General features: G+C 44.5%; 1 protein-coding gene across 1 annotated transcript in view; it reads right to left on the bottom strand.

The window, feature by feature from the left end:
- The window catches only part of LOC101428818 (calpain-13), a 389,789-nt gene that overhangs the window by 64,448 nt on the left and 297,994 nt on the right, over positions 1-27,347 (bottom strand). The window contains exons 15-17 of the mRNA XM_071208756.1: positions 15,101-15,325; positions 6,300-6,378; positions 4,638-4,756 (exon numbers count right to left, since the gene is read on the bottom strand). Coding sequence (XP_071064857.1) covers positions 4,638-4,756; positions 6,300-6,378; positions 15,101-15,325 — 423 coding nt within the window. The remainder of the gene's footprint in view (positions 1-4,637; positions 4,757-6,299; positions 6,379-15,100; positions 15,326-27,347) is intronic.

Consider the following 27,347-nt stretch of genomic DNA (forward strand, 5'->3'; position numbering starts at 1 on the left):
TCAGGGAGGTCCGGGGTTTGAACTGCAGACCTCCCATGTGGTAGATGGACGCCCTATCCACTGGGCCAAGTATGCTTCCCAATCATCCCTTTTATTAATATGTAATGTCCTTCCTTGTCTCTAATAACAGTTTTGCATTTAAAGTCTATTCATCTGATATAAGAATAACCATCCCAGCTTTTTTTTTTTTTTGGTTACTTCATGCATGGAATATCTTTTTCCAACCTTTCACTTTCAATCTGTTGGTATCCTTGGGTCTATGGTGAGTCTCTTGAAGATAGCATATAGATGGCTTATATTTTCTTATCCATTCTGCCGGTCTGTGTCTTTTGATTGGGGAGTTTAATCCATTAACATTCAATGTTACTACTGTACAGGACATTCTTATTTCATCCATTTTGATCTTTGTGTATTATCTGTCATTTTATTTTTGACACTTTTAGTTACTGTTACTGACACAGTCATCATTTCTAGACTCTCTTCCAAGCTTCTCTCTCCCTTCTTTTCTTTTCAGGCTATACCACTCCCTTTAGCACTAACTGCAAAGATGGTCTATTTGTTATAAACTCTCTCCATTTCTGTTTATCTGTGAATATTCTAAACTCACCCTCATTTTTGAAAGCTAATCTTTCCCAATACAAAAGTCTTGGCTGGTAGTTTTTCTCTTGCAGTATCTTAAATATATCATACCACTGCCTTCTTGCCTCCATGGTTTCTGATGAGAAATCAACATATAATCTTATTGGGTATCCCTTATATGTTATCCTTTTTTTTTCTCTTGCTGCTCTCAGAATTCTCTCTTTGTCTTTGGAATTTGACATGCTGATCAGTATGTGTCTCAGAGTTTGTTCAGATTTATTCAAATGGGAGTATGCTGTACTTCTTGGATGTGGATATCTATGTGCTTCAATAGGGTTGGGACATTTTCCACCATTATTTCTTCCAATATTCCTTCTGTCCCTTTTCCCTTCTCTTCTCCTTCTGGAACACCCATGACACATATGTTTCCACATCTCTTGCTGTCATTTAGTTCCCTGAGACCCTGTTCAAATTTTTCCATCCTTTTCTTCATCTGTTCTTTTGTATGTTCACTTTTGGAGGCCATGACTTTGAACTCACTGATTCTTTCTTCTGCTTCCTCATCTGCTGTTATATGCCTCCAGTGTGTTTTTAATTACATTTATTGCACCTTTAATTCACATAAGTTCTGCCATTTTTCTTTGTGTGCTTTCAAATTCTTCTTTGTGCTCATCCAATGTCTTCCTAATATCCTTAATCTCTTCAGCCATCTCATTGAATTTATTAAGGAAATTTGTTTAAACATCTAAGATTAGTTGTCTCAATTCCCTTATGTCATCTGCAGGCTTATTCTTTTCCCTTAACTGGGCCATTTCTTTCTGTTTCTTGGTATGGGTTATAATTTTTTGTTGGTGTTTTCTCATCTGACTTGCTAGAGGTATTTACTCTTGGTGCAGTTTCTCCCTTTAATTTAGGACTTTCTTGTCTTTTCTCCCTTGCAGTTGTATAGTAGGAGCCAAGGATACTGTTGGTACTGTAAGCTATGGAGGCTGAAGCTGCCCACATTGCTCCCAGGAATTGATGAAGCTTCTCCCACCTTTCTTCTCTGTCAGGGGTAGGGACAGAGCTGCAACTATATATAATAATCCAAGTTGGGCAAGAGAAGACTGTCTGTAGTTACCCGGAGAGACTAATGAAACTACCCATCCCTTCCTCCCCTACCTTGGGCAGAAATGGAGCTGTTATTGTGGGCAGCAATCTATGCTGTTTGTGTCCAAAATGACCACAGTTGTTCGGGTAAACTGACATAGCACTAGACCCTTTCCCTGCCATGGGTTGGAATTGACCCTCTGGAGTACCCAACAATCTAATCTGTATGGGCCAAATATGCCTGCCTTTTCCCTAAGAGGCTGAGGAAGTACTGTCCTTTCTGCCTTTTAGCAGTAGAAATGGAACCACCAATGCCCAACAGTTCAGTCCCTGTAGGCTGAAAGTACCCACCATTACTTGGAGAGGCTATGGAGACACCAGAGCCCTCCTATCCTTTTGGGGGTGGGGGTGGATCCACAGGCATCTGTACTAGTCAGCCAAAGGGGTCCTGATGCAAAATACCAGAAACTGGTTGGTTTTTATAAAGGGTATTTATTTGGGGTAGGAGCTTACCAGATACCAAGCCATAAAGCATAAGTCACTTCCCTCACCCAAGTCTATTTTCACGTGTTGGAGCAAGATGGCTGCTGATGTCTGGGAGGGTTCAGGCTTCCTGGGTTCCTCCCTTCCAAGGTCTTGCTTCTCTCTGGGTTCAGGGTTCCTTTCTCCCTGGGGCTTGCTTCTCTTTCCTCTGTGTGCTTACTTCCTGGGGCTCCAGCTTAAGGTTTCAGCATCAAACTCCAACATCAAAAACCCTCAACTCTGTTCTTTGCCATGCCTTTTATCTGTGAGTCCCCACCCACCAAAGGGTGGGAACTCAATGCCCTACTGGCACAAAAAGTTTACATAACTACTTAAACAAGTACACTGAAGAATCCAATATAATCTAATACGCCCAGAGGAAAAGATCAGTTTACAAACAATCCAGTATTTCTTTTTGGAATTCATCAATAATATCAAACTGCTACAGTATCCAACAATCCAGTCCAAGAACGTTGAAAGTGTCTGCCATTTCCTAGAAAGATGGTGGAAACACCAGCCCCGTCCTTTGTTGAGGGTGGATCAACAAGTACCCACCAGCCCTGGCTGTGTGGGCCAAAAGCACCTGCAGTTACCCAGGGAGACTGGGCAAACACAGTCCATCTCTTTTCCTATTGGGGATGGAAGTGGAGCCACAGGTGCTCAATGATTAGGTTTGTGCAAGCCAAAATGCCTGCAGGTGCCCTAAGAAGCTGAGTGAACACCAGTCCCCTTCAATCCTGTGGGAGGCAGAGGTGGAAATGGACTCAAAGGCACTCAACAAACTGATTCTTATGGGCTGAAAACTCCTGCCATTGCCCAGAGAGGCCAAGGATACCCAGCACCTCTCTTATCCTATTGGTGCAGGCATGTAGCCCCAGGTGTCCAACTATCTAAACTGTGCCAGTGGAGAGCACTCGCAATTGCCTGGAGAGCCTGGTGCAGGTCCTGCCAGCTTCGTCTCTGCTGGAGATGGGGCTGGAGCCTAGGCTGGGGCTGTGGTCTGATCTTGGTGGAAAGAAGCCAGTCCCTAACCACTGGATTTTCAGTCAGCCAGGCTTCTCCTCATGCCAGGGGAGGAGTGAAAATGGAGGCTACTGGACTCTTTCCCACTTGGACAAGCTCAGACCCTAGCTGTTTCTAGGATTATACTTTAGCCAGCTGAGTCCACTAATCAGTAGCTGAGGTTGGTGGACAACTGTCCCTTCCTCCACTATTCATGGGAAATGGAGCTGCTAACACCAGCCACGGAATAGCTCCTGAGGTGACTTGCACCGCTAGAATAGGATGGGTGCTGGCCTCTGCAGCATGGCTTGCAGTTTCCCAGGGATGTCGTGCAGGTCCCCCACCTTCCTCCCTGCCGGGAGTGGGGCTGGGATTTAGGCTAGACAGGCAATCTGACCTGGGTGGAAAGAAGCCGGTCCTGACCAGCACTATGATATTCAGTCTGCCCTGCTTCCCCTCAGGCTGGGGGACAGAGACAAAATGGCAGCCACGGGCCTCCTTCTGACCTGGACAGACTCAAAGTTTAGTTGTTCATAGGATTATACTTCTGCCCGCCAAATCCACTAATCAGTATCTGAAGTTGGTGCCACACTATATCTTCCTCCCCCATTTTTTGGGAAATGGAGTTTCCAACTCCAGCCATGAAATAGCTCCTGAGGCAGCTTGTGCCACAGGCACCAACCTCTGCAATGTGGGGGACGCAACTCATGGATCATCTCTGCAGATGGGCAGTTTCCTCCTTCCATACTCTCAAGAATGTTTCAGGATACTCCTCTGTCTGGGGCCCCCAAACAGGTGTTTTAGGTAGCTCTGGGTGACTACCAACTGCCCTGTATCACAAGCTGACTCCAGGAGGTCCTTACTCAGCTGCCATCTTGGCTTCCTCCCCCATACTATAACATTTTATTGAAGGACAGAAAGTCAGTTCTTGATAAATGGAAAGATAAATCATGTATTTAGAAGGGAATAATTAAAATAACAAAAACATAATTTTTCCAAATTAATATATACATTGAATGGGGCTCCATTCCACTTCAAAGTGGCTTTTTTAATAGCAGAAAAAATGATTTAAAAATTCTCAGGAAGGATTAAATACACAAGAATTAGTAATATATATCTGAGAAAGGAGCAAGACTAATGAAGGAAAACTCAGCCTACCAGAAGCACAGGGACTGGTGCAGAAACAGAGGAGATGATGCTTAGCCATGGCCACAGGCTCTTGACTAAATTGCTCTTTTCTTTTTCTAATTGTTCTTCCAGGTCTTCTGATCACATTAAAACATTTTAACTACTGGACCATAAGCCCGCCTATACCCTTTGGCTTTTTTGGCTGTAGCCTAGTAACACCAGGTGCCTCCAGCTCGGCTGCCAGGCCCTTTGGGATGAAAGCACTTGCCTCCCACTGCCCCTGAGAAGCCCGTAAGAGCTCCCAGCGGCCCACGTACCTGGAAATGGAAAATCCCCGCGTAGTTGCGTGAAAAGCTTTGGTCCTTGGGCATGATCCTATCCAGACGCCTCGGGTTCTGGGTCAAGGAGCCCAACGCAGCCAGCACCCAGCAGTCTCCTGGAAGGGAAGGGGTTGTGAGAGGCCTGTGGACCCTCCGAAGCCCACCGCGTGTGCATCACAGGTCCTGCCCCAGGGGCCAGGCACACCTGTCTGAATCTTGCTTTGTTCCCCCCCCGCCCCCCCCAAAGAGGAGAACTGGGGGAAGGATTTCCTGGGCAAGGCCAGTTCTGAGCTAGGTGGGGAAGGGGCAGGCGAGGGGCTGACAGAGTGCAGGGAGATGGCATGCGAGGGGGGTCAGGAGGCCCTGGCCACCAGGGAGCAGTGGGGAGCCCCCTGTTTCTCATTTTTCCCAGATAATGCCCAGTGCTCAGGTGACAGCTGATCTGGGTGCTGGCACGGGTAGCAGAGGCACTCTTGAGAATTATAGAAAACAGCCTGGAGTTTTTCTTAATTTGCTCAGCACTCCCATGGCAGGGCCTCTCCTGCGGGCACAGGGCTGCTTCTCTCCTCCCCCCTGAGGGATGCCGGGTGTGTGGTTTCTCTCCGTGGTGTCCTGAGTGGCCCTTTTGAGTCTGCTCCTCCCCTTTCCCTGAGTCCGCCCTCCTCCACCTTCAGCACAATTACTGGGGTGCCATTTCATGCCAGACATGCTACTGCTCTGGCTGCCTGGTGGGCTGGGCTTGGGTGGTCAGCCCTGGGTTCTAATCCTGCTCTATCACTTCCTGATTTTATGGCACTAAGTCAACTATTTCATCTCTTGGACCCTGAGTGTTACAGCTGAGTTATGTTTCCCAAAAAGATTTATTTAAATCCTAACCCCAGGGCATGTGGATGTGACTTTATTTGGAAACAACTCTTTGTAGCAGTAATTAGTTGAGTTAAATGAGGTCCCACTGGATTCGGGTGAGCCCTAAATCCCACATGACTGGCGTCCTTCTGTGAAGAGGGAAATTTGGGCACAGGGAGAGAGAACATGGGGAGAAGATGGCCCTGAGTGGCTGAGGCTGCTACAGGCCAAGGAAGCTGGAGGGGAAGGCAGACCCCTCCCCTCGAGCCTTAAAAGCAGCAGGGCCTGCCCAACACCTCGACTTTGGACCTCTGGCCTCCAGACCTGGGGACAAGCCATTCCTGTTGCTTTGAGCCACCCAGGGTGTGTCCTGGTTATAGCAGTCCGAGGACATGAACACTCTCAGTTTCCCCATGTGTAGGATGGGATGTGGCCAGGAGCCCAGGAGTAAGGGGACAGCACGTGCCCAGAGTCCAGCGCAGCCACTGTAGAACCCACATCTGTGCTCCCCTTTCCATGCTCCTTTCCTTCCCCATCTCCCAGCAGCTGGGGCTCCCCCTGCCCAGTGCTTAGACTAAATCCTGGGGCCCTTTCCCCATTTCTTCAGCACAACTGCTCCCTAAATTCCCCTCCACCTCCTGCCCCTGCCCCCCAGCATGGCCAGTGAGCAGCCTGGGCAGGAGGAGGCCTCGCCCTGCACATCTCCTCAGCTGGAGCAGAACCCTGTGAGTCGGGGGTCCAGTCCTCCACCCCAGCCTGACTTTGGGTGCCTGCCCTGATCCGGGGCTGGAGGGCAAGCTGTGGAGTTCTCACCAGCACTTCCCTGTTGGATGTCAAATCTGCTTGCACCTTCCAGGATAAAGTGAGGGAATCCATCCGATAACTCCTTATCCTTCAGAAAGAGGGAGAAAGGCCATGAGCATCTTTTACCGTACCTCTTGTCCTTGTACGACCCCAGGCATCATTCTCTTTGTCTTTAGAGGCAGAGAGGTTAATTATTAAACAGGGCTTGAAACCTCAGGTGCCCTCATTCTCCAGATTTTATTGCTAGCAGGAGAAGGCAGGTGCCAAAGGGGTAAATTGGTAACTTGCAAGTCAGGCAATAAACGCATAAGCAGACCATGTGAGAGGGTCCATACATAAGGGCACTGCACCCTGACCTCAGATAGTCAGCCACACCAGTCCCGTAAGGCCAAGTTTTTTCATTCAGAGTTTATAAACAAAGACGAATGGGAACATTAATCAGAGAAAACGTTCACAAGCATAATACAGCAGTACGGCACTTCTGAAACATCGTCTCTCAGAAACTAGCACAGGCGTCCTTGCCTCCAGGTCCGACTGCAGCCTGTTTGAGGTGCTGCCTGGCTCAGCAAAGCCTCAGAGGTAATTCCAGAAGTCCCCAGCCCTCATCTCCTGGTGCCCTTCCTCAGCCCGCATCCTTCCCCAGCCTTGGGACGCTGGTTCCTGCCAGCCACAGAAAAGGGATTGCCAGAGGCCTCTACAGTGCTGCACAGTCTGAGGAGGCTTCTGGGCACTCTGGGCACATGTGAAGACTGTGACAATCCTGAAGGGGACCCCAGGGCCCAATGTGGGGTGCTCTTGAAGGACTGTCTCCAGCGTCCTCTCTGTGTGCGTCCTCCTGGCTTTCCAGGGTACACGTTTGTATAATACAGTGATAATCGTTCCTGAACCATTTCTTTTCACCTTGAAAAATAAGTCCCCAGAGAGCAGGGCTGCAAAGTGGAGATGGATTCATCGCTCAGCAGCTGTTAATGTAGGAACCTTGTAAAACCTGCCAGCCCTTCATAAAGAGCCTGAGTTTCCTGGTGGGGAGCAGCAAAGTGACAGAAAAAACTGCGGTCCCAGCTGGTATCTCACTGTCGTGTCTACGAAGAACTGACCCACCCAGCAGGGTCTGGCCAAGGCTAGGCTGGACGTGGGGTCTCTCCCTGCACAAGCAGGCTGGAAAGAAGGCCCCGAGGGGCTGGCGCTGTGGCGCCCCTGCAGGGGGCGCATTCCTGGTTGAAAGCTCCTGGGAGAGCTCCAGTGGTGGCTGGTGGTCCCTTCCTACTGCTGGAGAAGGAACTAAGGTCTGAAAAGGGCCCACTGAGAGGGGAAGCTCCAGATCAGCACTCTCTGGGATTAAAGAAGAGGGTGGAGGGCGTCGGGGTTTGTTTTTTCTTTGAGGGAGGGGGCCAAAAACAACTTTGCTCAGATTCTTGCCCCACAGCCACAGCTCTTTGCTGTTGTCCTGCTGGCTTGACCGCCAGGGCTCCGCAGAGGAGGGTGGAGTGTGCCCTGAGCCAGTTCAGACAGACGTGGTGTGGAATCCTGCTCTGACCACGCCACCTGCGGGACCTCGAGCAAGTCCTTTCTCTCACTGAGCCTCGGTTTCCTCATATGTAAAACAGAAAATGACATCAAAGGAAGGATGGTTGGGAGAATCAAATTCCTTCCACTTTCCAAATGAAGAAGGATGTGAAATAGCACAGCTTCAATAGAGTACATGTTCAATAAATATTGATTTCCTTCTTCTGCAAAATTGCAAAATTACAAAGGCCATACTCATAGACAAACCCATAGTCTCAAAAGCAGTCCTTATTAAGCAAGGTAGAATAATAACACATCAACTCATTGATATTAGAAAGAAAAACATAAAACTTGCCTCACAAAAATAGGAGTAAGGGAATGATACAGACAACAATTAGAGACTTGTAAAACAAAACGGAATAACAACAGAATTGATAGTGCAAATAAGTTGTTCTTTTTGAGTTTGAGTGTATATAGATCCAACCTTTGGCAAATATAGTAAGGAAGCCCAAATAAACAAACTTAGAAATAAAAATGGGGCTTTGCAACAAAAAACATGATGTATAATTCTATGCTAATCAATCAAAAAATGCTGCTGACTTTCTGAGGAAAATTAATATGGCATAAAATGACTCTAGAGCATAAATAAGCTGAAAAGCCAAATAACCTTGGAAAAGTATTTTCTCCACATCCCTGTGTAAAAGCTCCTAGGTGTACATTATTTTACTACTGAGTTCCTTCAGTCCTTCAAGGAACAGATAATTCCTGCATTCACAGTTCCAATGTTTTTAAAAGAAGATTCCTGCCACCATTTATTTTAAGCCAGCATAACCTTCATGCCTAGCTCACACACATACACACACACAAAGATGCACATATATATATTACAATTGATTTCACTTTTGAAAAGATAATAACATTCTAAATAAATTATTCAGCAGGCAAATCAACAATGTAAGACTTATCCACTATCATTATCTTTTTCCCAAAAGAAAAAGGCAGAATGCAAGGATGGTATCATATGAGGACATCTCATAATATAAAATAGCACCTAATTGGGCCAAAAGAGAAAGGATTATAGCATTTAAGTATAGTTGTAAAGGCATTTGATACAGACACAACAACCTTTTCTGATTTACCAAAATAAAAATAAAAATTTTAGCTAATTGGAACAGAACTATTCTCTAATATGATGAATATTAAATATGTTAATTCTTTCAAATCTCAAACCATTAGTCAACATCACGTTTATTGGGAAACACAGGAATGGCTGCATCAAAGTTGGGAAGAAAACAAACACCAGCACCTCCATCTCCTGTGCTCTAAGAATTTTTTTTTTCCCTCAGAACGCTGCCTCTTTCTTCTCTGTTCTAGGCTTTTAGAGGGATGCTGGACAATCCCAAAGGAATAAAAGTAGAAAGAGAGGGAAGTTATACTCGGCAGCGTTTCTGTCTGCCAGATGCACTTCTGAGACAAGGCCCACAAAGAAAATAGCTAAGGAGGGCAGGGAAGATGGAAAGAAATGCTCTGGCTCTGGACAGGCCACCAGTTATCAGGGCTGTCGGCCCTGCCCAGGCAGCAGTGGCGCCAGTGTGATAAGACTCAAGGTCAGATTGAGGCTGAGCGTCTAAATCGGGCAGAATCTCCACCCAGTTGTGACTCAGGATCACCTGAGGGTTTTGCAGACCTGGAGACTGCTGGGTTCCACCTCCCACAACTTTGAATTAGAAAGCGGGCCTCAGGATTTATACAGCTCCTCAGGTGACTCTGATGCCAGCCAGGGTGAGAAGCAGGTTCAGAGAGGTTGAGCAGTCTAGTCAAGGGCACCCAGGAAGCAGGATAAGATCAGCCGTCTGCCTCCACACCACTGAACACCACCAGCAGGCAGCGTCCTCTCAGCGTTACTGTTTTCTGATTCTGGGAGATGGACAGGGCCACTAAGGGCTCTGAAACATCCATCTGTGCAGAAAGAAGCCAGCAGCAGCCGGCTAGGTAACGTTGGTGACTTAGTTCTGTACCGTGGAGTCCTTTCTCAGGACAGTCTGGGCAATCTCTCCTCTAATAGTGATGCCAGAAGCTCATGTGATGGAAGACCTGGCTGGAATCTTCACAAGCCTCTCTCTGGTCTGGTTCAGAATCAGGCACTCTCCCCAGTTATCTCTGGAGGTATCTCTTTCAGGGTAACCTCACTTTAAAGATTTTCCACAGTGATTCCTGCATTTTGCAAGCTACTCACCACTTCCCCAGACCACGCATGCTTCTTGCACAGGAGAACACCATGTTTAGCGTCTTGGATTCAGACACGGGCACTTCAGAAGGAGTGGCAGCCAGAGCGAAGCCCGGGCCGGGTGGCAGCACCCACTCCCTTTTCTATTTCTGCTAGAGGTTTTGCTTTATTGGCATCAAAGCTCTTTTGTTCAATGGAAATTGGCTGTTGTCACAATCACCTTCTGTCAGCTTCTGCTCTCTGTTGCTTTGTGATCTGTCTTCACAACCTAGCATGTCCAGGGCTCCCATCTCTGCTCTGTTGGTCAAAGAACTCGTTTGGGTACTGTATTAGTCAGCCAAAGGGGTGCTGGTGCAAAGTACCAGGAATCTGTTGGCTTTTATAAAAGGTGTTTATTTGGGGTAAAAGCTTACAGCTATAAGGCCCTAAAGAGTCCAACTAAAGTTGCTTTCTCTCCAAAGTCAGTTGCCACATGTTGAAGCAAGAGGTTGCTGATCTCTGCCTGGTCTCTCCTTCCAGGTCTTCCTCTCCCTCAGCATGGGGCTCCTGTATTCCTGGGCTTTCTATGTATCTATAAACTCTCAGGTGAATGGCTCATCTCTCCCTGGGGCCCCAGGTTCAAAAGGGCAAAGTTTCTCTTCTCTTCTGTGTCTTCTTCAGTGTCTGTTTACACAGGCCCACCAAGGGGCTGAGGACGCAACCTATATCACAACTTACTGATGTGGTCAAATCAAAACCCTAATCTTAATAGATAATTTAATCAAACACATCTCAGCTGAATCTATTACAATCAAAGTCAATCACATCCAGAGAAATAGATTAGATTATAACAGAATCTTTCTCTTCTTCGGATTCATAAAATAATCTCTAACTGCCGCAAGTCCCATGGTGAATTATTTCCTGTGAAGCACCCTTCCAAAAACTCTGCTCTGGTTACATGGAAGATTTTAAAAGGTGAAATTTGGGGTGGCCAATTCCAAAATCCATGACAGTGCTCTGTGCTGAGCTCTGGCTCCTCAGACCATGTCCTGGTCACTCATCCTACTTCTCAGTTAAGAACTGATATGTTCTTTCCTTGTAAACTGAGCATAAAGATGAAATTCCAGTCACTTGAACTTCTGAATGTTGGTGACTCTGTTGTGAAGATCTACTACCTATAATCCTTCACTGTTCAATAAGTAGCCACCAGCCAAATGTGGCTGTTGAAATTTATAGTAAATTAAATTGAAAGTTAAATCCCTCAGTCTCACTGTCTGCATTTCAAGAGCTCCGTAGTCATTTGTGACTACCTGCTACTCTATTATAAACAGTCCACAAGGAGATCCTCATCATCACAGACTGTTCTATGGACAGTGCTGATCTATTTAATGAGATAAAATAACTCCTACCTTACAGGGCTGTTAAGGTAATTAAATGGGATGTGTGTATAGTGCTTAGCATGTCTAGCACATGTACACACTTGATAAATGGGATTTATTATTATCCATGAAATAAAAAGCCTCCTGGAAGGAAGCTGCCCTCAGTACAAGTATAGTTCAGGAAACTATCACAGAGACCCTCCTCAGGAAGGGGATAGCTCCGTGTTGTTTCCTGCAGACACAGGGGTGCAGGCAGCATGAAAGCTGACAAGGGGTTGGGGTCTCTCAGGGGCATTGACTCAGGGCCTAGTCACAGGCTGTTGAGGAACCGGTGGGGTGGGGGTCGGGGATTCCCTAAAAGGAACTGAAGGGAGCAGGATTTGAAGGGGCTTCTATTTTGCGCAAAGTTTGGCAAATTGGGCAAATTGTTAGAGGGAGGGAGTAAAAGAGGAAGAAAGGAATGGATTGGGTGAGGGAGAGAGAGAGAGAGGAAGAGAAAGAAGAAGGACATGAGAGAGCGCCTTGGCACTTGAAACAACGTGTCCACAGCAGGCATTGAGGGCTGAGCCCAGTATCCTGAGGCTACTGTTGAACCCAGCAAGCCTGGATGAAAACTCCAGAGAGAATGACGTCCATGATGGGGTTTGGCAATTGCAGGAAGTGTGGAGCTGTCCATAAAGGCCAGGAAGTGGTGACGGCTTCAGATCCACAGGGGCTGCTGAGCCAAAATACAGTTTCAGGAGCTCCGATCACACCTCTGGACAGGCATCTAGCAAGCTCCAGATTAGGATCCAGTCTTCTGCAAGTAGTGATGGGAATCCGAACACGACAAGAAAGGCACTTGCCATAGCCCCTACAGCATCTCTCTAGTCCTGCAGATAGTTTCCTCTGACCAATGTGTTCTCCCTGAAGGTGTTAGCTGAAATTGGCTAGAGCTGACACTGAGGGGACTGAACTGTAGAAGCCCGAGATTCCCAAGGCACAGAGCCCGGACCTTCCACCCTTGACGTTCCCCCCAAATAAATTATCGCAGTAACTGCTAGCATTCAGTACCTGTTGACAATGGGCAAGACACTGCTCTAAGTACTGTACCCATTTTGTTCTTAAAATAATTTCATGTGTTCTTTTATCCCCATTCTTTTCCACCTAAAAAAATAGAAAGAAGGCTTCAGCATCACAGAGAGGTCCCTTTAGAGAGAGGCGCATCCTTGGTAACCCAGATGAGGGAGTGAGCCTATTGTTCTTAAAGTATTGCCCATGGCGAACAGTGGCCTAGAACACAACGCTGGTTTCTGAGGAGACCTTGGGCAAGGCAGCAGAGCTTGGTGTTCAGAGCACAGTCCTTGGGGCCAGACTGCCAGGGTTTGGACCCAGCTCTGCCACCATCAAGCTGTGTGACTTTAGACCCGTTGCTTCCCCTCTGTTTCTGCTTCTCATCTGTACAATATGGATAATAATAGAACCTCCTGAGAGAAGCATTGTGGGAATTTAATGAGTCAGAATTCCTAAAACCAGTCCTAAAACTGTAGCACCCTGGGGGTGCTGGCCATTCCTCTTAGGCTAAGCCAGGCTGCCTGTCGCTTTTCCTCCAAGGCACTCTGCAGTCCCAGCTGTGATCTGCACCTTGTCGGGGCCTTCACCATGTCGAAGGGGCAAGCCCGTTGGCTCTCTCCTCTCCCCTCCTCCTCAGAAAACAGTCAACCCAAGGATTCTCTATTGCACACAAGAAGCTTGAAGCCCAACTCAGGCACCTGCAGATAATCGTTCATTCACCCATTGACTCATTCATTCATGCATCCCAGTCATCGAGTCCCTGAGGTATAGGAGCCCATGTGAGGAAAAGTCAGGAAGATTAGCCTAAATCCCAGATCATTCCTTCATTAACTGTGTCACCTTGGGCAAGTCACATGACTTATCAAGTCCTCAGTTTACTTTCTTGTAAAACTGGGAGAGAAGAGAGCAGATAAAGTGAGAGAAGCCACTTTGTAAGTTCTGGAAAGTACTAAAGATATAAGCATTGTCCATTGTGATAAGGGACACTAAGAAAAATGGCATATCTGAGTATACATTTTTAAAGAAATCCTAGAATGGAAAATGGACTCCTGGTATAATACAGGTAAGCTTTTGGATGACGAGAGAAACAAGAGTACAACATATTTGGCCTGACTGCTGATCTATTTTAGGTTTTGGCACGATTCTGTGAATCATTTCATTTGCCTCAGTTTCTCCTTGTCCCTAAGAGACACCACAAGTTGAGACATTCCTGGGATTAGGTAATAAAACTCAACCATTCCTAAATGGAAATGTTATAAATTCAATGCTATAAATATGATCTCACATCTACTGCTCAGCACCCGGTGAGAAAAAAAAATAGCACTTTCTAAAACAATCTCAGCTTCTGGAAATAACAAAAGAAGCATTTGACCCTTGGGAACTTCTTTAAATAGAGTTCTGTCTCAGTTCTCCTTAGGAAGTGACAGACAGAAGAAAAGAGCCACTGCTGGGGATTTACCGCCTCTGACTGATAAGACAGCGCCCATGAGGCCACAACACTCCCATCTCTCTTTCAGCAGCATCCCAATCCCCATCTGTTCTCATGTACCCTTCTCTTCCCCAAAGCTACAAATTTGTCCCTATTTAGGGCAAGAAGTGTCATCTCCAGAGCATGATGTCTAAGTACTCCTTCCCACAGTGGAATGGAGTTAGATATCCCCAGACCAGACAGGTACTTCTCAAAGGAGCCTCCTAACCTCTTAACAGGCATCATCAGAAAATTCCTTTCCTCTCTCACTAACATGACTTTATTGAAAAGTGCTTAGCATTTGATCGATGCTCAGTAATAGTTGCTAATGCTGTTATTATTAGTTTACTGGGCATTACATTACCTCCTGTTGTTCCAGATTCTACTGGTGGCTTTTGGGGAGCATGACTAGAAAGTATGGGCACCAGAGCCTCCAAAGTGGCCCTTCCCTGGGTCTCTGCATCATCCAGTAACCCTGGTGAGATTATGAGAAGGTTGTGTCTGCTGAGGATTTCCCTTGGAGCTTCATGCCCTAAAATTGAGATAGATCTAGAAAAATCAGACCTTGCTGGGCTCATTGTGCTGGGAGGTAGATTTAGTGGCCCTCTGCTGGGATGGGGGACTCAGCATGATTTGAATGTTACCCTGCAGTATCTCCCTAATTTTACAATGTGAGTGTGAAAGTCTTTTGTACATGATCAAAACTTTACAAGACTGAGAATGTAAAAATAAATGACTGAGGTGAGAAAATTATTCCAATCCATCCTCTGGTATAAATGATGGATGTGGTATTTTCCTTTTGAGTAAACTCTAACTGGGAAGTAGCTAAGAAATAAAATAAGACCGTGACACTTATAGGCTCAAAAACAGGTGAAAAAGGGTCTTAGAGTCTAACTACTACAGTTTTACCCCCATTTCTCAGATGGGAAAATTGTAGCCTTTACAGTCTACTGATTTGCTCAGAGTTAGAACTGGGAAGGAGAACCCAGGGCTCCAGCTCCTGGTACAGGGTCTTTCCATCCACTGAGAGGTTACAACACCGTAGCACAGGAACCAGATGAACTTCATTCTCTTTCCAGTGTCATTTGGGACATCCTCGAAAGCCAGGTCACAGCCCGTCCTCCTCTAATTAGGAGGTGCTATGGCAGGCAGCTCATAGGGCCCATGAGCTTGGTGTATTCCCAGGGGGTTCACTCACCCATGGCCGCTTCCACTGCAGGCAGAAGAGGTCTCTTTCCTTGAGCAGCTTCGGGCCTATGGAGGAAGGCACGGCAGGGAAGGTCTCATCCTCAAATAGCTGGCCCTTGCTCAGGCACTGATCCCGCAAAGAGTAAAAGTCCTGGTCCTTGAACTTTATGACAGGGGTTTCTGCTGGACTCTCTTGGTAATGAGCCATGGAGAAGATGTCTGAGGTCTTTTCTTCCTGGTGAGTAAAAGGGATATTGTTAGGAGTGAGCCATCAAGTCCTTCTCATCATCAGATATGAGAGCCAGTTGGCAGCCGACCTGGTCCAGGATTCAGGCATTGCTAGCCCAGCTCAGCTTTCAGCCCTCTGCACTGTACACCTGCTCAGTATACTCTCATGTGCACAAGAGAACCCAGCATATTTGTACATTTAAGGAGCATTTATTGAGAACTGACCCTGTGCCAGGCATCTTCTGAATGTCAGCAATCCAAAGGTAAATATGGCAGGATTTTTATATCCTACAGGCTCATTATCAAGTGGAGATGATAAATAAGACTTTTCAACAACTGGCTATTATTCAACAGAAATCGTTCAATGGAAAATGTATAAAAAGTCCAATGGTTGTTAAAGGAGCAGCTAGGAACTGCCAAGAAGAGTTTGGGATGCCGATGGATTAAAAAAATTTCCTCTAAGTATTAAAACAAAAAAGTTCCTCCAACCCCCCTAGGTGCCCTGAGCTACAAGTGCTCAGGAGTGGATTGGAAAGGTGGGGAGTTCTGGAGGAAAGAGGGGGCAGCTAGAAGGGTCAGGGTCAGGGTGTGGGTCTAAGGATAGGGAGTATTGGCTGAGATGGCCTGAAAGGTAAGCAGGAAAGCTGGATTTTGCAACGTTTTAAACCCTGCAACCATTTCTGGACCACTGAAGAGGTGGGGCTTGGTTAGGTGTGTGTTCAGGATGGTGCAGCAGATGAGCAGGCCTGGGGGCAGCCAGGAAGCTGCTGCATTTGTCCACTTGAGAGATGATGGGAGAACATGGAGGAGGGGAAGCAGATTCTAGAGACATTTTATTGGGAGAACCAATAGGACTAGATGAGGAATTGAATAAAGGTGGGGGGAGCATGGGAGGAAGAAGAAAACGTAGTCAAATGGGTTTTAGAGTTTATGTTCTGCTTTCACTACCTACCTACCAGTTCTGCCATAATGAGCTACTATTCAGCCCTTGTGAGTCTATTTCTCCAATCATATGACTTGATGACACCAACCTCACAGAGTTTTGTGGTGGCTATTAAGTGACGATTGGCCTAGCAGGCCAAGCAGAGTGGCTGGCATGCAGTAGGCATTCAATAAATGCTAGCATCCCAATTTCCCTAAAAGGAATGCTGAGGTTTATTGTTTAGGTAGCCAGAGATGCTTTCCAAAACCTGCTTTCAGGATCTAAATGACTAGCCCTGGGACTTGAAAACCTCCTTAACCTTTAGAGTAGTGCTTTCCAAGCTCCTTCAACCACCATCTGTTTAGATGGCATAAAAACCCACAGTCCAGATGTTCCCTGATTCCCACTTCACAGTGGAAAAGGAATCAGGTGATAAGAACGAAGAGAGGAATGTAAATGAACAACTGGTAAGGGAAGAAGATAAGCTTACAATAAAGATTTGGAGTCATAGAAAAATATGTGCAAGCTTAAAATAACTGTTATTTTCTCATAGTTACCTTATGACAGTATGCTGATAATTACTTAGATTGTACACACTCATCGGCATATTATTACCAATGAAGTGTCTCTGTACAAGTGTATTTGGAGGGAATTACAAGACAATTGTCTAGCAAACTAGGTATTGATAATTCATATTTAATTACTAAATTGAAACGTGAAATTGCCATTTTTGTAGGTTAAGTCAGGTTAATATAGTTTAACCTAAGGTAAAAAATATAGAGTTGAATATGGACAATTTCAATTGGTTTAACTTCCTATGATACATACATTTCTTCAATGTAGTTCTTGGAATATACCTGGCCATTTTATGTCACAGACCTGGCTAGAGAGTTAATCAAAGAGCCCACAACAAATTAAGCAAATTGTGCCAAAGCTAAAATAACAAGGTATCATTAAAGAGCAAGAAAATGGTAATAGAAATTGATTATCCACTCAAGACAAGGGTAAATGACATCCAACAATGAGGAGATGCTGAATATTGTGTGTCTTCCAATTCTCCATACGTGCTCGGGGACAGTGGAACCTGTGCAGGCTGCCTCTCTCTCAGTAAAATATTGAATTACAGTGCTCGAAAAACTCCAGTAATCAGCTAATTTTAGTATTTGAAGACAAAATTGTGGCTATCCTTAATAATTCAATTACAGGATTGCTAGTGAACAGCCCTTAATCAGATGTAAACATGAATGTCTAAAGAATTTTGCTTAATTTGTCCTTAAGAATCAAAGGCCTTACATTTGGGATCAGTTCCCAGCCCATGTGGGGAGCCCTCACTGGTTACTACTGGGTAGTGGACAGGCCAAACTTCAGGAATTGCTGACCTAAGAACCCCTTATCTCAGTACATTGGAGAAAATACTATTAGGCATGTCATAAAGTCGTTATGAGCCTCAGATGAAATAATGTGTGTAGAATAGTTAGCTCAGGGATTGATAACTAGAAAGTGGTCGATCAATGATAGTTGTTCTCATGATTCACCTTGTTTTGACCATAAAAGGGCTGTACAGAAAGAAGCCTGCTTCCTCTAAGGCAAGAACTCCATCTTGCTGATTGACAGGCTAGGCTGGGCAAGGTCTGAGGTAAAAGGGCAGGGGCAGGGGACCCGATCCGTGAACTTGGCACAGCTACTGCTCTTCATCCACAAAATGAGCTACCCAGACCCAGAAGGCACTGAGAGGGCTCTGGAGGTCAGGAGGCAGGCCCAGCATGCCTGCTGCTGGAGGAAGGGGCTCCTTGGAGAGGAGAAGCTTGCTGGGGAGGAGAAGGAAGGAGACGGGAAGAAGGTAGACCCCTACCAGGTTCATGTTCCTGCTCTCCTTGGCTCCTGGCAGTCAGTAGACCCAGCAGCTCAGCGAGTCTCTGGGCCTGCCAGCTTTCACTTTTGTGTACAGTAGCAAAGTCCAATCAAATTTTCCCCCATTTATCACTTTGGTAATGGCTGTTTTGCTCTTATCTCTCTTCTCTCCCTCCTTGCCTCACTCTGCAAGATTCACAAAGTCAGAAGAAAAGTCAGCTGCCTTTATAAAAAAAAAAAAAAAGTGAGAGAGAGAGAGATGAAAGTTTCTCCTGATATGCAGGTTAAAATCTGCCTTGCGGCTGGGAGGGCTGTTTGGTACAGGAGGAGCAAGGAAAAAAATGGCGAAATGAATAGTTTTAAGTTCTTAAAGTGAGAAACCATGTAAGCTAAAGAATCATGTTTTGGGAGGAGAATGAGAAGCAGGTGAGGGGTGCAGCTGGGGATTGTGGAGCATCTTATGCTGCTCCCCATTCATGTTTTCTCCTCCAGAAAAGGAGTTTGAGTCAGGCCTTCCTGGTGTCCTCTGCCAAGGTCCCAACATTCTATTGGCCCTGGATGCATATTTCAGGGAGTGTACAGATCAGAGAGGAATTAGGCTCATGTAACTAAGATCTTCTGGAAATAGTTGAAGGATACCCGAGAACATGAGGGCAAAATGGCAGAGCAGCATCTAGCAAGGCTGAGCATCAAAGCATTACTTGAGTTCATGGAAAGATGATGAGGGTTCCTCGATGGCAGAAACTGTGTGTTACTAGCATCTTTGACTTGTCAGTACCTAGGGCTAGGCCTGGCATGTGGTAGGTATTCAGTAAGATTCCTGTGTTTGTTGACTGAATGTCACAGATCAACCTTCCTCAAGTATGTTTGATGGAGCAGGAGCCTCATGAAATGCTCCACAAATAACAGATAGGTGGTCAAATTATTTTGGAAAATATCTCACCCTGACTAGTCTTTATGGAGATTCATAAAAAGGCTCCAAATCCTCCAGTAAAGAACCAGTGTTTCACACATATGTAACCAGCAAGTCCTTTCTCTGCAGAACTTTTAACATCTCATGTATAAAATGTTAGAGACAAAAACAATAGCACAGAAGTTAAATGACTTGAGAAGGTCCTGATTCAAGTCCTCATTTTGTCCCTTATTTGCCATATGATCCTGAGGATGTTTTCTAAGCTCTTAGAGCCTCAGTTTCCTCATATTCAAATAGGAAAAATGATAATATTGTTGAAAAATCAAAAAAAAAATTTATAGGAAGAGATTTATATCATGAATCATTATACAAAGATACTAATTATATGTTATTTCGTTCTCTGACCCTAATCTTGGCCTTTCCTTAAACTTCTAAATTTTCCTTAATTTTTCCCACTCAGAAATCAAGTTGTAATGGTACGTAGGTGTTTTATCTAAACATCTTCTTGGACACATGATAAGGGTGTTTATTATCCCAGTTTTTCCCTCTCCCAATATATGTTGGGCTTATGCAGGAAATTTGCAGGCTGGGTTGTTTTTTTGAAATGGAGAAAACCAATGTGGAGGATATATACCATTGTTCTTAAAAACAACTTTTGTAGATACTAAAAATTTTCCTATGAATTTTCCTGAGATACTTTTATTGAAAGGTAGGTATCATCCTTTGGAGACAAGTGAGATCTAAATATTTTTAAGGAGAACAGATGCTTTTTTTCAATGGGTCTGTGAGTTGGTATGAACTAACTTGAGAATGGTTTGGCAATAGGTAGTCAAAGTCTTTAAAATCACATTACCCATTACAATTATTTAATTGTTAAATTGGGGAATTTGATACAAGTAGAAGACTACATAAGTTATATAGGTTATGCAGTATCATAAGCATAAGAACACCCACGAAATTACCATCCAGCTTATGAATTTACCAATATAGCTGAAGCTACCTGTGCTAGCATTCCTGATGTCATTCCCGTACCTCCCCCTGAGGCAACCACCACCTGGAAGGATTATTTATCACTCTCTTGCTCTTATCAAAAATAATTTGCCCGTATGTTACTATATTTCCATATTGCACTAAGGTTGCTTTGCTTGCTTTTCAGCTTTTACAAATTATGCAGAATTCCAATGTAAGCCCCCTATAGAGCCCATCCCCCTGCAGGTTTTAACTATAACCTCTGGAAAAAAAGTAAACAGAAGCATGAAAATTGTAGTTGAGTCAAAACAAGAGAAGAAACTGGCATCAGAGTGAATTTCCAGGTTTCTAGCTCTTTTCTCTCACACCTTTGCCACAGAGTACACCCTAGTCATGATGTGACTTGGTACAGATGTTTTTTTAAAACTTTTATGGAATTTTGTTGTCTTTCAGCCAGAGGAACCAAGCAAAGGCATTCCCATAGACTGGGAGGAGGAAGACTCTGGGAAGGGAGTGAGCCAGAGAATAGGATCCCCTAATCTGTGTATGAAATTACACAAATGTCAGTCTAACCTGCCTTCACTATGAATGTGTAGAATGGATACGAACCAAAGAGCAAAAGCTTAAAGAACTGAATTGAGATTTAAATTATTCCCTAAAGAAGGTGAGATAAAATAAACTGTCTGAACTTAACTGGGTTGAGTTTCTGTTTTTAAAAAATCAATATTTTCCCCTACTAGGAGCCACCCATGCTCTCATGAGACACCTTCCCCTTTGTTTGAGAACATGTCGGGCCTCCCTAGGATGTGAATACAACACCTTCCCACTCATTATATGGGTCTCCAACCACTGATATAACACACTGTGACAAGATGAGCATTCACACACACCCAGAAGCCTGCCCCAGGTGCGTCCTGTGCCAAATGTCCCCCCATCCAACACCCTAAACAGTAACCCTTCCTCATGTTGCCAAATGAATTTTCTTCACATTATAGTTTCAACCACGTACCCACCAATCTTCTGTGTTCATCTGATCCGACCCCCAACCCTCCCTCCAGTTCCATGGACCATCTGACCCATCCTCCCCACCCTAGTGCCCTGTCGAGCTTGCACTGCCCAACCCAATAGTATCCCTTCACCTCTGTCATATTTCTTCACTGCACAACTATTCACTTCTACATTATAGATTTTTGCCCACATGGGCGTTAGCTCACAACCTTCTTCTCTCCTTCTATTTCCTGTAAACCTATCTTCCAGATTCTAGCTCTCTGAGATGGTCAGTTTGCTTAATTCATATCAGAGAGGTCATGAACTATTTGTCTTTCAATGCCTGGCTTGCTTTACTCAACATAAGGTCCTCAAGATTCATTCATGTTATTTGTGTATTAGTACTGTCTTCTGTCTTACAGCTGAGTAGTATTCCATTATATGTATATACCACATTTTGTTTATCCATTCATTAGGTGATGGGCTTTTGAGTTGATTCCAACTTTGGCAATAGTGAATAATGCCGCTATGAACATTGGTGTGCATATATCTGTTTGTGTCCTTGTTTTCAATTCTTCTGGGTATACCCAGCAGTGTGGAATGGAAGAAATTATATCATCATTGTAGAGACAGTGGCCACTGGAGTTGCTGAAGGCAGGGAGAAGGAAAAAGAGGTGTACTATGGGGACATTTTGGGTACTTGGAGTTGTCCTGAATGATATTGCAGGGACAGATGCAGGACATTATATACCCTGCCATAACCTACTGAATGGACTGGGGGAGAATGTAAACTACAATGTAAACTATAATCCATGCTGTGTAGCAGTGCTCCAAATGTATTCATCAATTGCAATGAATGTACCATACTAATGAAAGAAGTTGTTGATGTGGGAAAAATGGGGGGAGTGGGGAGTGGGGCATATGGGAATCTCCTATATTTTTTAATGTAATATTTTGTGTGATCTATGTATCTTTTAAAAATAAATAATATATTTTTAAAAAATCAACATCCTCCAGAGTATTAAAACAGAATCCAAAGTCTACACAACATAACATTCACATTGTCCAAGGTACAACTCAAACTAGTCAAAATACAAAGAACCAAGAAAATATGGCCCATTCCCAAGGGAAAACACAACCAATAGGTGCCAACTCTATGACCCAGAGGTAGAAATTTTCAAAGATTTTAAAGCTGTGATTATAACCACATTCATATACTTTAAGTGAAAAAAAAAAAGGGACATTATCAGCAGAGGAATAGAAGCTACAAAAAAAAACTAGCTGAAAATTTTAGAATTGAAAACTATAAGATCTGAAATAATTTCACTGGAGGGGCTTAGGAGCAGAATGGAGATGATAGAAAAAAGAGTCAGTAAACATAAAGATAGATCAATAGAAAGAATCCAATCTCAAGAATAGATTGAGAAAAAGATTGAAAATGAAAAAAATAAAAAGACTAGGACAACAGAGCCATAAGGGACAATATCAAAAGGTCTGGCTTATGTATAATTGGAGTCCCAGAAAAAGGATAAAAATATTGAGGTAGAAAAATATTTAAGGAAATAATGGCAAAAAAGTCCCAAAATTGGTTTATAGACATAAATTTATGGATTCAAGAATACCATGAAAAGATACATCATAAACTATTGAAAACTAAAAATAATGAAAAAAATCTTGAAAAAAGCCAGAGAAAAAAGATACATTACATAGAGAGGAATGATGATTCAAATGACCAAAAATTTGTCATCAGAAACTATGGAAGCCAGAAAATAGTGGAACAACTTTAAAGTGATGAAAGAAAGCAAATGTCAAAACAAAATTCTATATCCAGTGAAAATAATTTTCATGAATAAAGGTGAAATAAACACATTTTCAGATGAAGGAAAACTAAGAAAATTCACCATGGAAAAAAATGCGTCACAAGAACCACTAAAGGAAGTTTCTTCAGTCCATGAAAAAGTGAATGGATAAACAAATTGTGACATATTCATAAAATGGAATAATACCCAGCAATGAAAAGGAATGAACTATTGATACAATATCAGTTATGCTGATTGTAAGAAGCCAGTCAAAACAGAGTACCTATTGTATATTCCAATTGTACAAAATTCTAGAAACACAAACTAATGTAGAATGACAGAATACAGATCAGTAGTTGTTCAGGAAATGTGGTGAATGTTAGAATGGATTACAAAGAACAAAGAGAAAATTTAGGGAGGTCATGGAAATATATATTATTTCAAGTATAGTGATGATTTCACGTTAGTATACACACACATGTCAAAACTCATCACTTTTTACTTTATATATAATTTTTGGATGTCAATTATTTATTAATAAAGTTATTTAAAAATTAAATACTGTTTATAGCCTCCATAGTCTTCAACAACATTCTTTTTTCCCTCTACAAGTTAAAAAGTGGCCAGGTTTTATTCATTTTCACTAGTGCATAATATTCTATTGTGTAATTATTCCTCAATACATTTACACATATACAGTCAATGAATATGTAGGGTTCTTCCCTTCTTTGTTTTAATGAACAATATTTTACAAATATTCTGTGCACACCATCTGATATACAAGTTAAAGGGTTTTTCTAGGTGGTATATTCCTAGGAGTGGAATTTCTGGGTTTAGAGAATGTACATCCCCAAACTCACTGGCAACATAAAACAGTTCCCATTGCTACATAGCCTTACTAACAGTGAGATATTGGTAGGCTTCTTAAGTTTAACCATTTAGTGGGAATAAAATGGCAACTCCTTGTGCTCTTAATTTATATTTTCCTGGTTACTAATAAGATTGAGTATTTTTCAATATCTTTATTGACCATTAAATTTTCCTCTCTTGTGAATCGTGTGTTCATATCTTATGCCCATTTGTCTATTGGGTTGTCTGTCATTTTTATTGTAGATTTTTTTTTATTTTTTAAATTTATTTTTAGTTGTTTTTTTGAAGATACATAGGTCACAAAAAATGTTGTATTAAAATATATAAGAGATTCCCAAATACCCCACTCCCCACCCGCCTCACTCCTCTCACATCAACAGCCTCTTTCATCATTGCGGCACATTCATTGCATTTGGTGAATACATTTTGGAGCACTGCTGCATCACATGGATAGTGATTTTCGTTGTAGTTTACACTCTCCCCTAGTACATTCAGTGGGTTATGGTATGATATATAATGTCCAGCATTTGTCTCTGCAATATCATTTAGGACAACTCCAAGTCCCAAAATGCTCCCGCATCACATCTCTTCTTCCCTCTCCCTGCCCTCAGCAACTCCTGTGGCCACTTCCTCCACATCAATGCTACAGTTTCTTCCATTACTAGTCACAATTGTTCCAGAGTAGAATACTGGTAAATCTACTCTAATCCATATTTTATTCCTCCATCCAGTGGACACTGGAATGGTGATGTCCACTCCACCTCTATATCAAGAGGGGGCTTAGATCCCACATGGTTGATGGATGTGATTTTCCTGCTTGGAGTTGTAGGCACTTGCAGTTCCCCGGTGTGGTTGACTTTCTTCACCTTCCTGTTAGCCATGGGTGAGTCCAACAAACTAGAGAGTGGGAGTTGCAACTCAGCTGAGGCTCAGGGCCCAGCTGGCACATGGCCAGTCCAGAGATTCTAGTCTCCTGAGGATATACCAACCCCAGAGCCACCCACAGGTTCAGTAATAGTGACAGAAGAGGCATGTGTAGAAAGGTCACGTCTAAGTCCAACTCCATTGCACTCAGAAACACAAATTATTGGGAAAAAGAAAGACTGAGGGACCTAGAGTGACCATCAGACCCAGCCTCGACAGTCCCCTCCCCAGGTCCCCAGACTAGTCCCAGTCCCAGGGAGCAGGGATTTAATCTGCTCCAGCCCCTCCACCACATCTCCCTTGCTGTGCCTCTGGCCCCCAGCTATGCTGCTGTTCTGATAACTGTGCTCTGCCTTGTCCCTCAGGGGGAAAAAGCAGTGGCATGGAACGGTGGCAAGGGCATGGGAAATCACGTTGAAGTGGTTTGAACCCAACTGCCATTTAGTGACTGAACACTCTTGAGCAATCCCTTTAACAGCTCCAATATCCTTTTCTTATATATAAAATGCACAGGAGTGGTGATATTAAAACAGGCCTTATAGCACAGTGAGATATGAAATGGGCACTTCTTGTAAAGGGTGACCCTTTACACTGGTCACAGGTGGTGACCAGTGCCCTGTCAGGACCTCACCCAGTTCCTACCCTGGCCCAGTGGCTGGGGTCTGGTAACAGGCGGTGGCCCCCAGCCCTGACCAGGCCCTCCTAGACTCCCAGCAGCAGCCCTCTCCAACACCCCAGGTGTGCTCTTCCCATGCGCTCCCACACTTGGGGCCCTGTCCCCACCTGAATCTTCCAGCACCCCTGCTGCTCAGTGTCCCCCAGCTTGCTCCCTGGCCTAGGGGCTGCTTTTCCTTCTCCCTGCCTGTCCTATCCCAGCCGTGATGGGCCAGGTGCCCCTGAAGGCTGCCACGTGCCTGGGGGAGAGGATTTGAAGCAAGGGAAGAAGCCACGAGCTGTTTTGCTGTGTGATCCAGAGGGTAGAACTAGTGTCCTGGTCTTCCTTTCTATTGGGAGGGAGGTAACAGGTGATTTGAATTAAAATCAAATTGACTGCACTAGAACTTTCTGTGATAATGGGCACATTTCATATCTGACATGCCCCCTACAGTATCCTCTAGCCTCGTGGCTATGGAGTACTTGAAAGCTGGCGTGTGCAACTGAGAGGCTGAATTATTACTTTAATTTAGTTTTAATTGACTTGCGTTTAAATTTAAATATCCACATGTGGCTAGGAGCTACTTTACTGACAAGCCCAAAAGAAATGGTGTCCAGTGCCAGGGGTTCCCCGTAACGAGGAAGGCCCCAGGCGCTCGTCAGCGGGGATGGTCCAGGAGAAGGGCTGGTCCTTGGAGCGGGCAGACCCCTTACCTGTGCCCTGTGGGGCTTCTCTCCGCTCAGGGGCTTTGCTCTAGTTTACTGTTGCCTCTTTAAGATCCCTCAGCCCCTTTCTGCGGGTGTAGGACCGAAAACTGCAGCTCTGGGGCCTCGGTGGCAGGTGCAGGTGTGGCCCTAGCACTCCTGCCTGCAGGATCAGCTGATCACACCCCAGCAACAAAGGGCGATTTTGTTTGCATTTTCTTTTCCTTCAGTTAAGAAACAAGAAGTCGGTTGTTCCCTGCCCAGGAGGGAGGCACAGGGTTCTCTACTGGCTGGTGTGTTTCAGAACAATGGAAATAAATCTGATGTAATGTAGCAGAACGCCACGAGAGTCGGTGTCCCCCTCAACAAATACTCACTTGAAATGGTGCCCAAACCCTGCACGAAGAGCTATCTATTTCCCACAACAGTGTTCCAACAAAACCCATTACTAATTCCACAACTCAAATTAAAACTAGCAGAGCTTGAAGGCTGGGCTGACACTCTCTCTGTTGACAAGGAGCAGGGAAGGGTGGGGGAAGGAAACTGTGCACTCACGAGTGTGTGTGCTTAATTACACTGTTTAACACATCCGGAATAATTTAGCCACCCGACTGGAGAAAATAAGACACTTAAATGCTCTCTGGCAGAAAAAAAATCCGTGTGCAAACCACTTTTAGCTACACGCCACCTAGGTACACCTCGGGGCTTTGGAGCGAGAGAGGGAAGGAGAACGACAAGGAGGCAGTGGAAGAGGGGGTGGATTTTGTGCATATATAAATCCACTGAGAGTTGGGGGAACGTGTCTGTTTAGAAGAGCTGGTATGAAGGTTGTGGGAGAATGAGCACAAATGAAAGATTTTTAAAACAGTCTTTTCCTGGGGTATCCCACACTCTGGAATCATCTCTGCAGGTCTCCAGGTCTTTGTGGTTTGACAGTCATTGGTGGGGGCTGTGGCCCCAGAAAGAGAGCTCTCAGAGGGAGACTATAGAGGGCTACTTTGCAAAAGGGGAAATGGAGGGTCATGATCAACTAGGAGAATGCTTGGGTAGACACCTGCCCCACCCCCACCTTCAAGCCTGGTTCAGCACTGTCACTTTCTCCTGCCAGGGAGCATCATATTTTCTGCTTAATTAGAGCAGAGAGAGGTCCAGATTAAACCATTGTTTCTCAACCTCTGAGACAATCTCTAATCCACCCGGGGCCACGGGCAGGGAGGAATGAAAGAAGCCCCGCTCGCAGCTTCAGATTAAAAAAGCTACAAAGATTCCCATATCTGGACCAGGTGCCAGAGAAGTAAGTGCCCAGAATAGAACTATCCATTGCCTGCCAGCAACTCTGGTTCAATGCCAGGGCTGACTGCCAAGACCAAGGGCTCGGCATGAGAGAGGCAGAGACTGCTCTCTCTGGGTCCATAGGCAGGGCAGCCCCATCCTC

The sequence above is a fragment of the Dasypus novemcinctus genome, chromosome 17 (genome assembly GCF_030445035.2).
Source record: "Dasypus novemcinctus isolate mDasNov1 chromosome 17, mDasNov1.1.hap2, whole genome shotgun sequence".
Classification (NCBI taxonomy): Eukaryota; Metazoa; Chordata; class Mammalia; order Cingulata; family Dasypodidae; genus Dasypus; species Dasypus novemcinctus.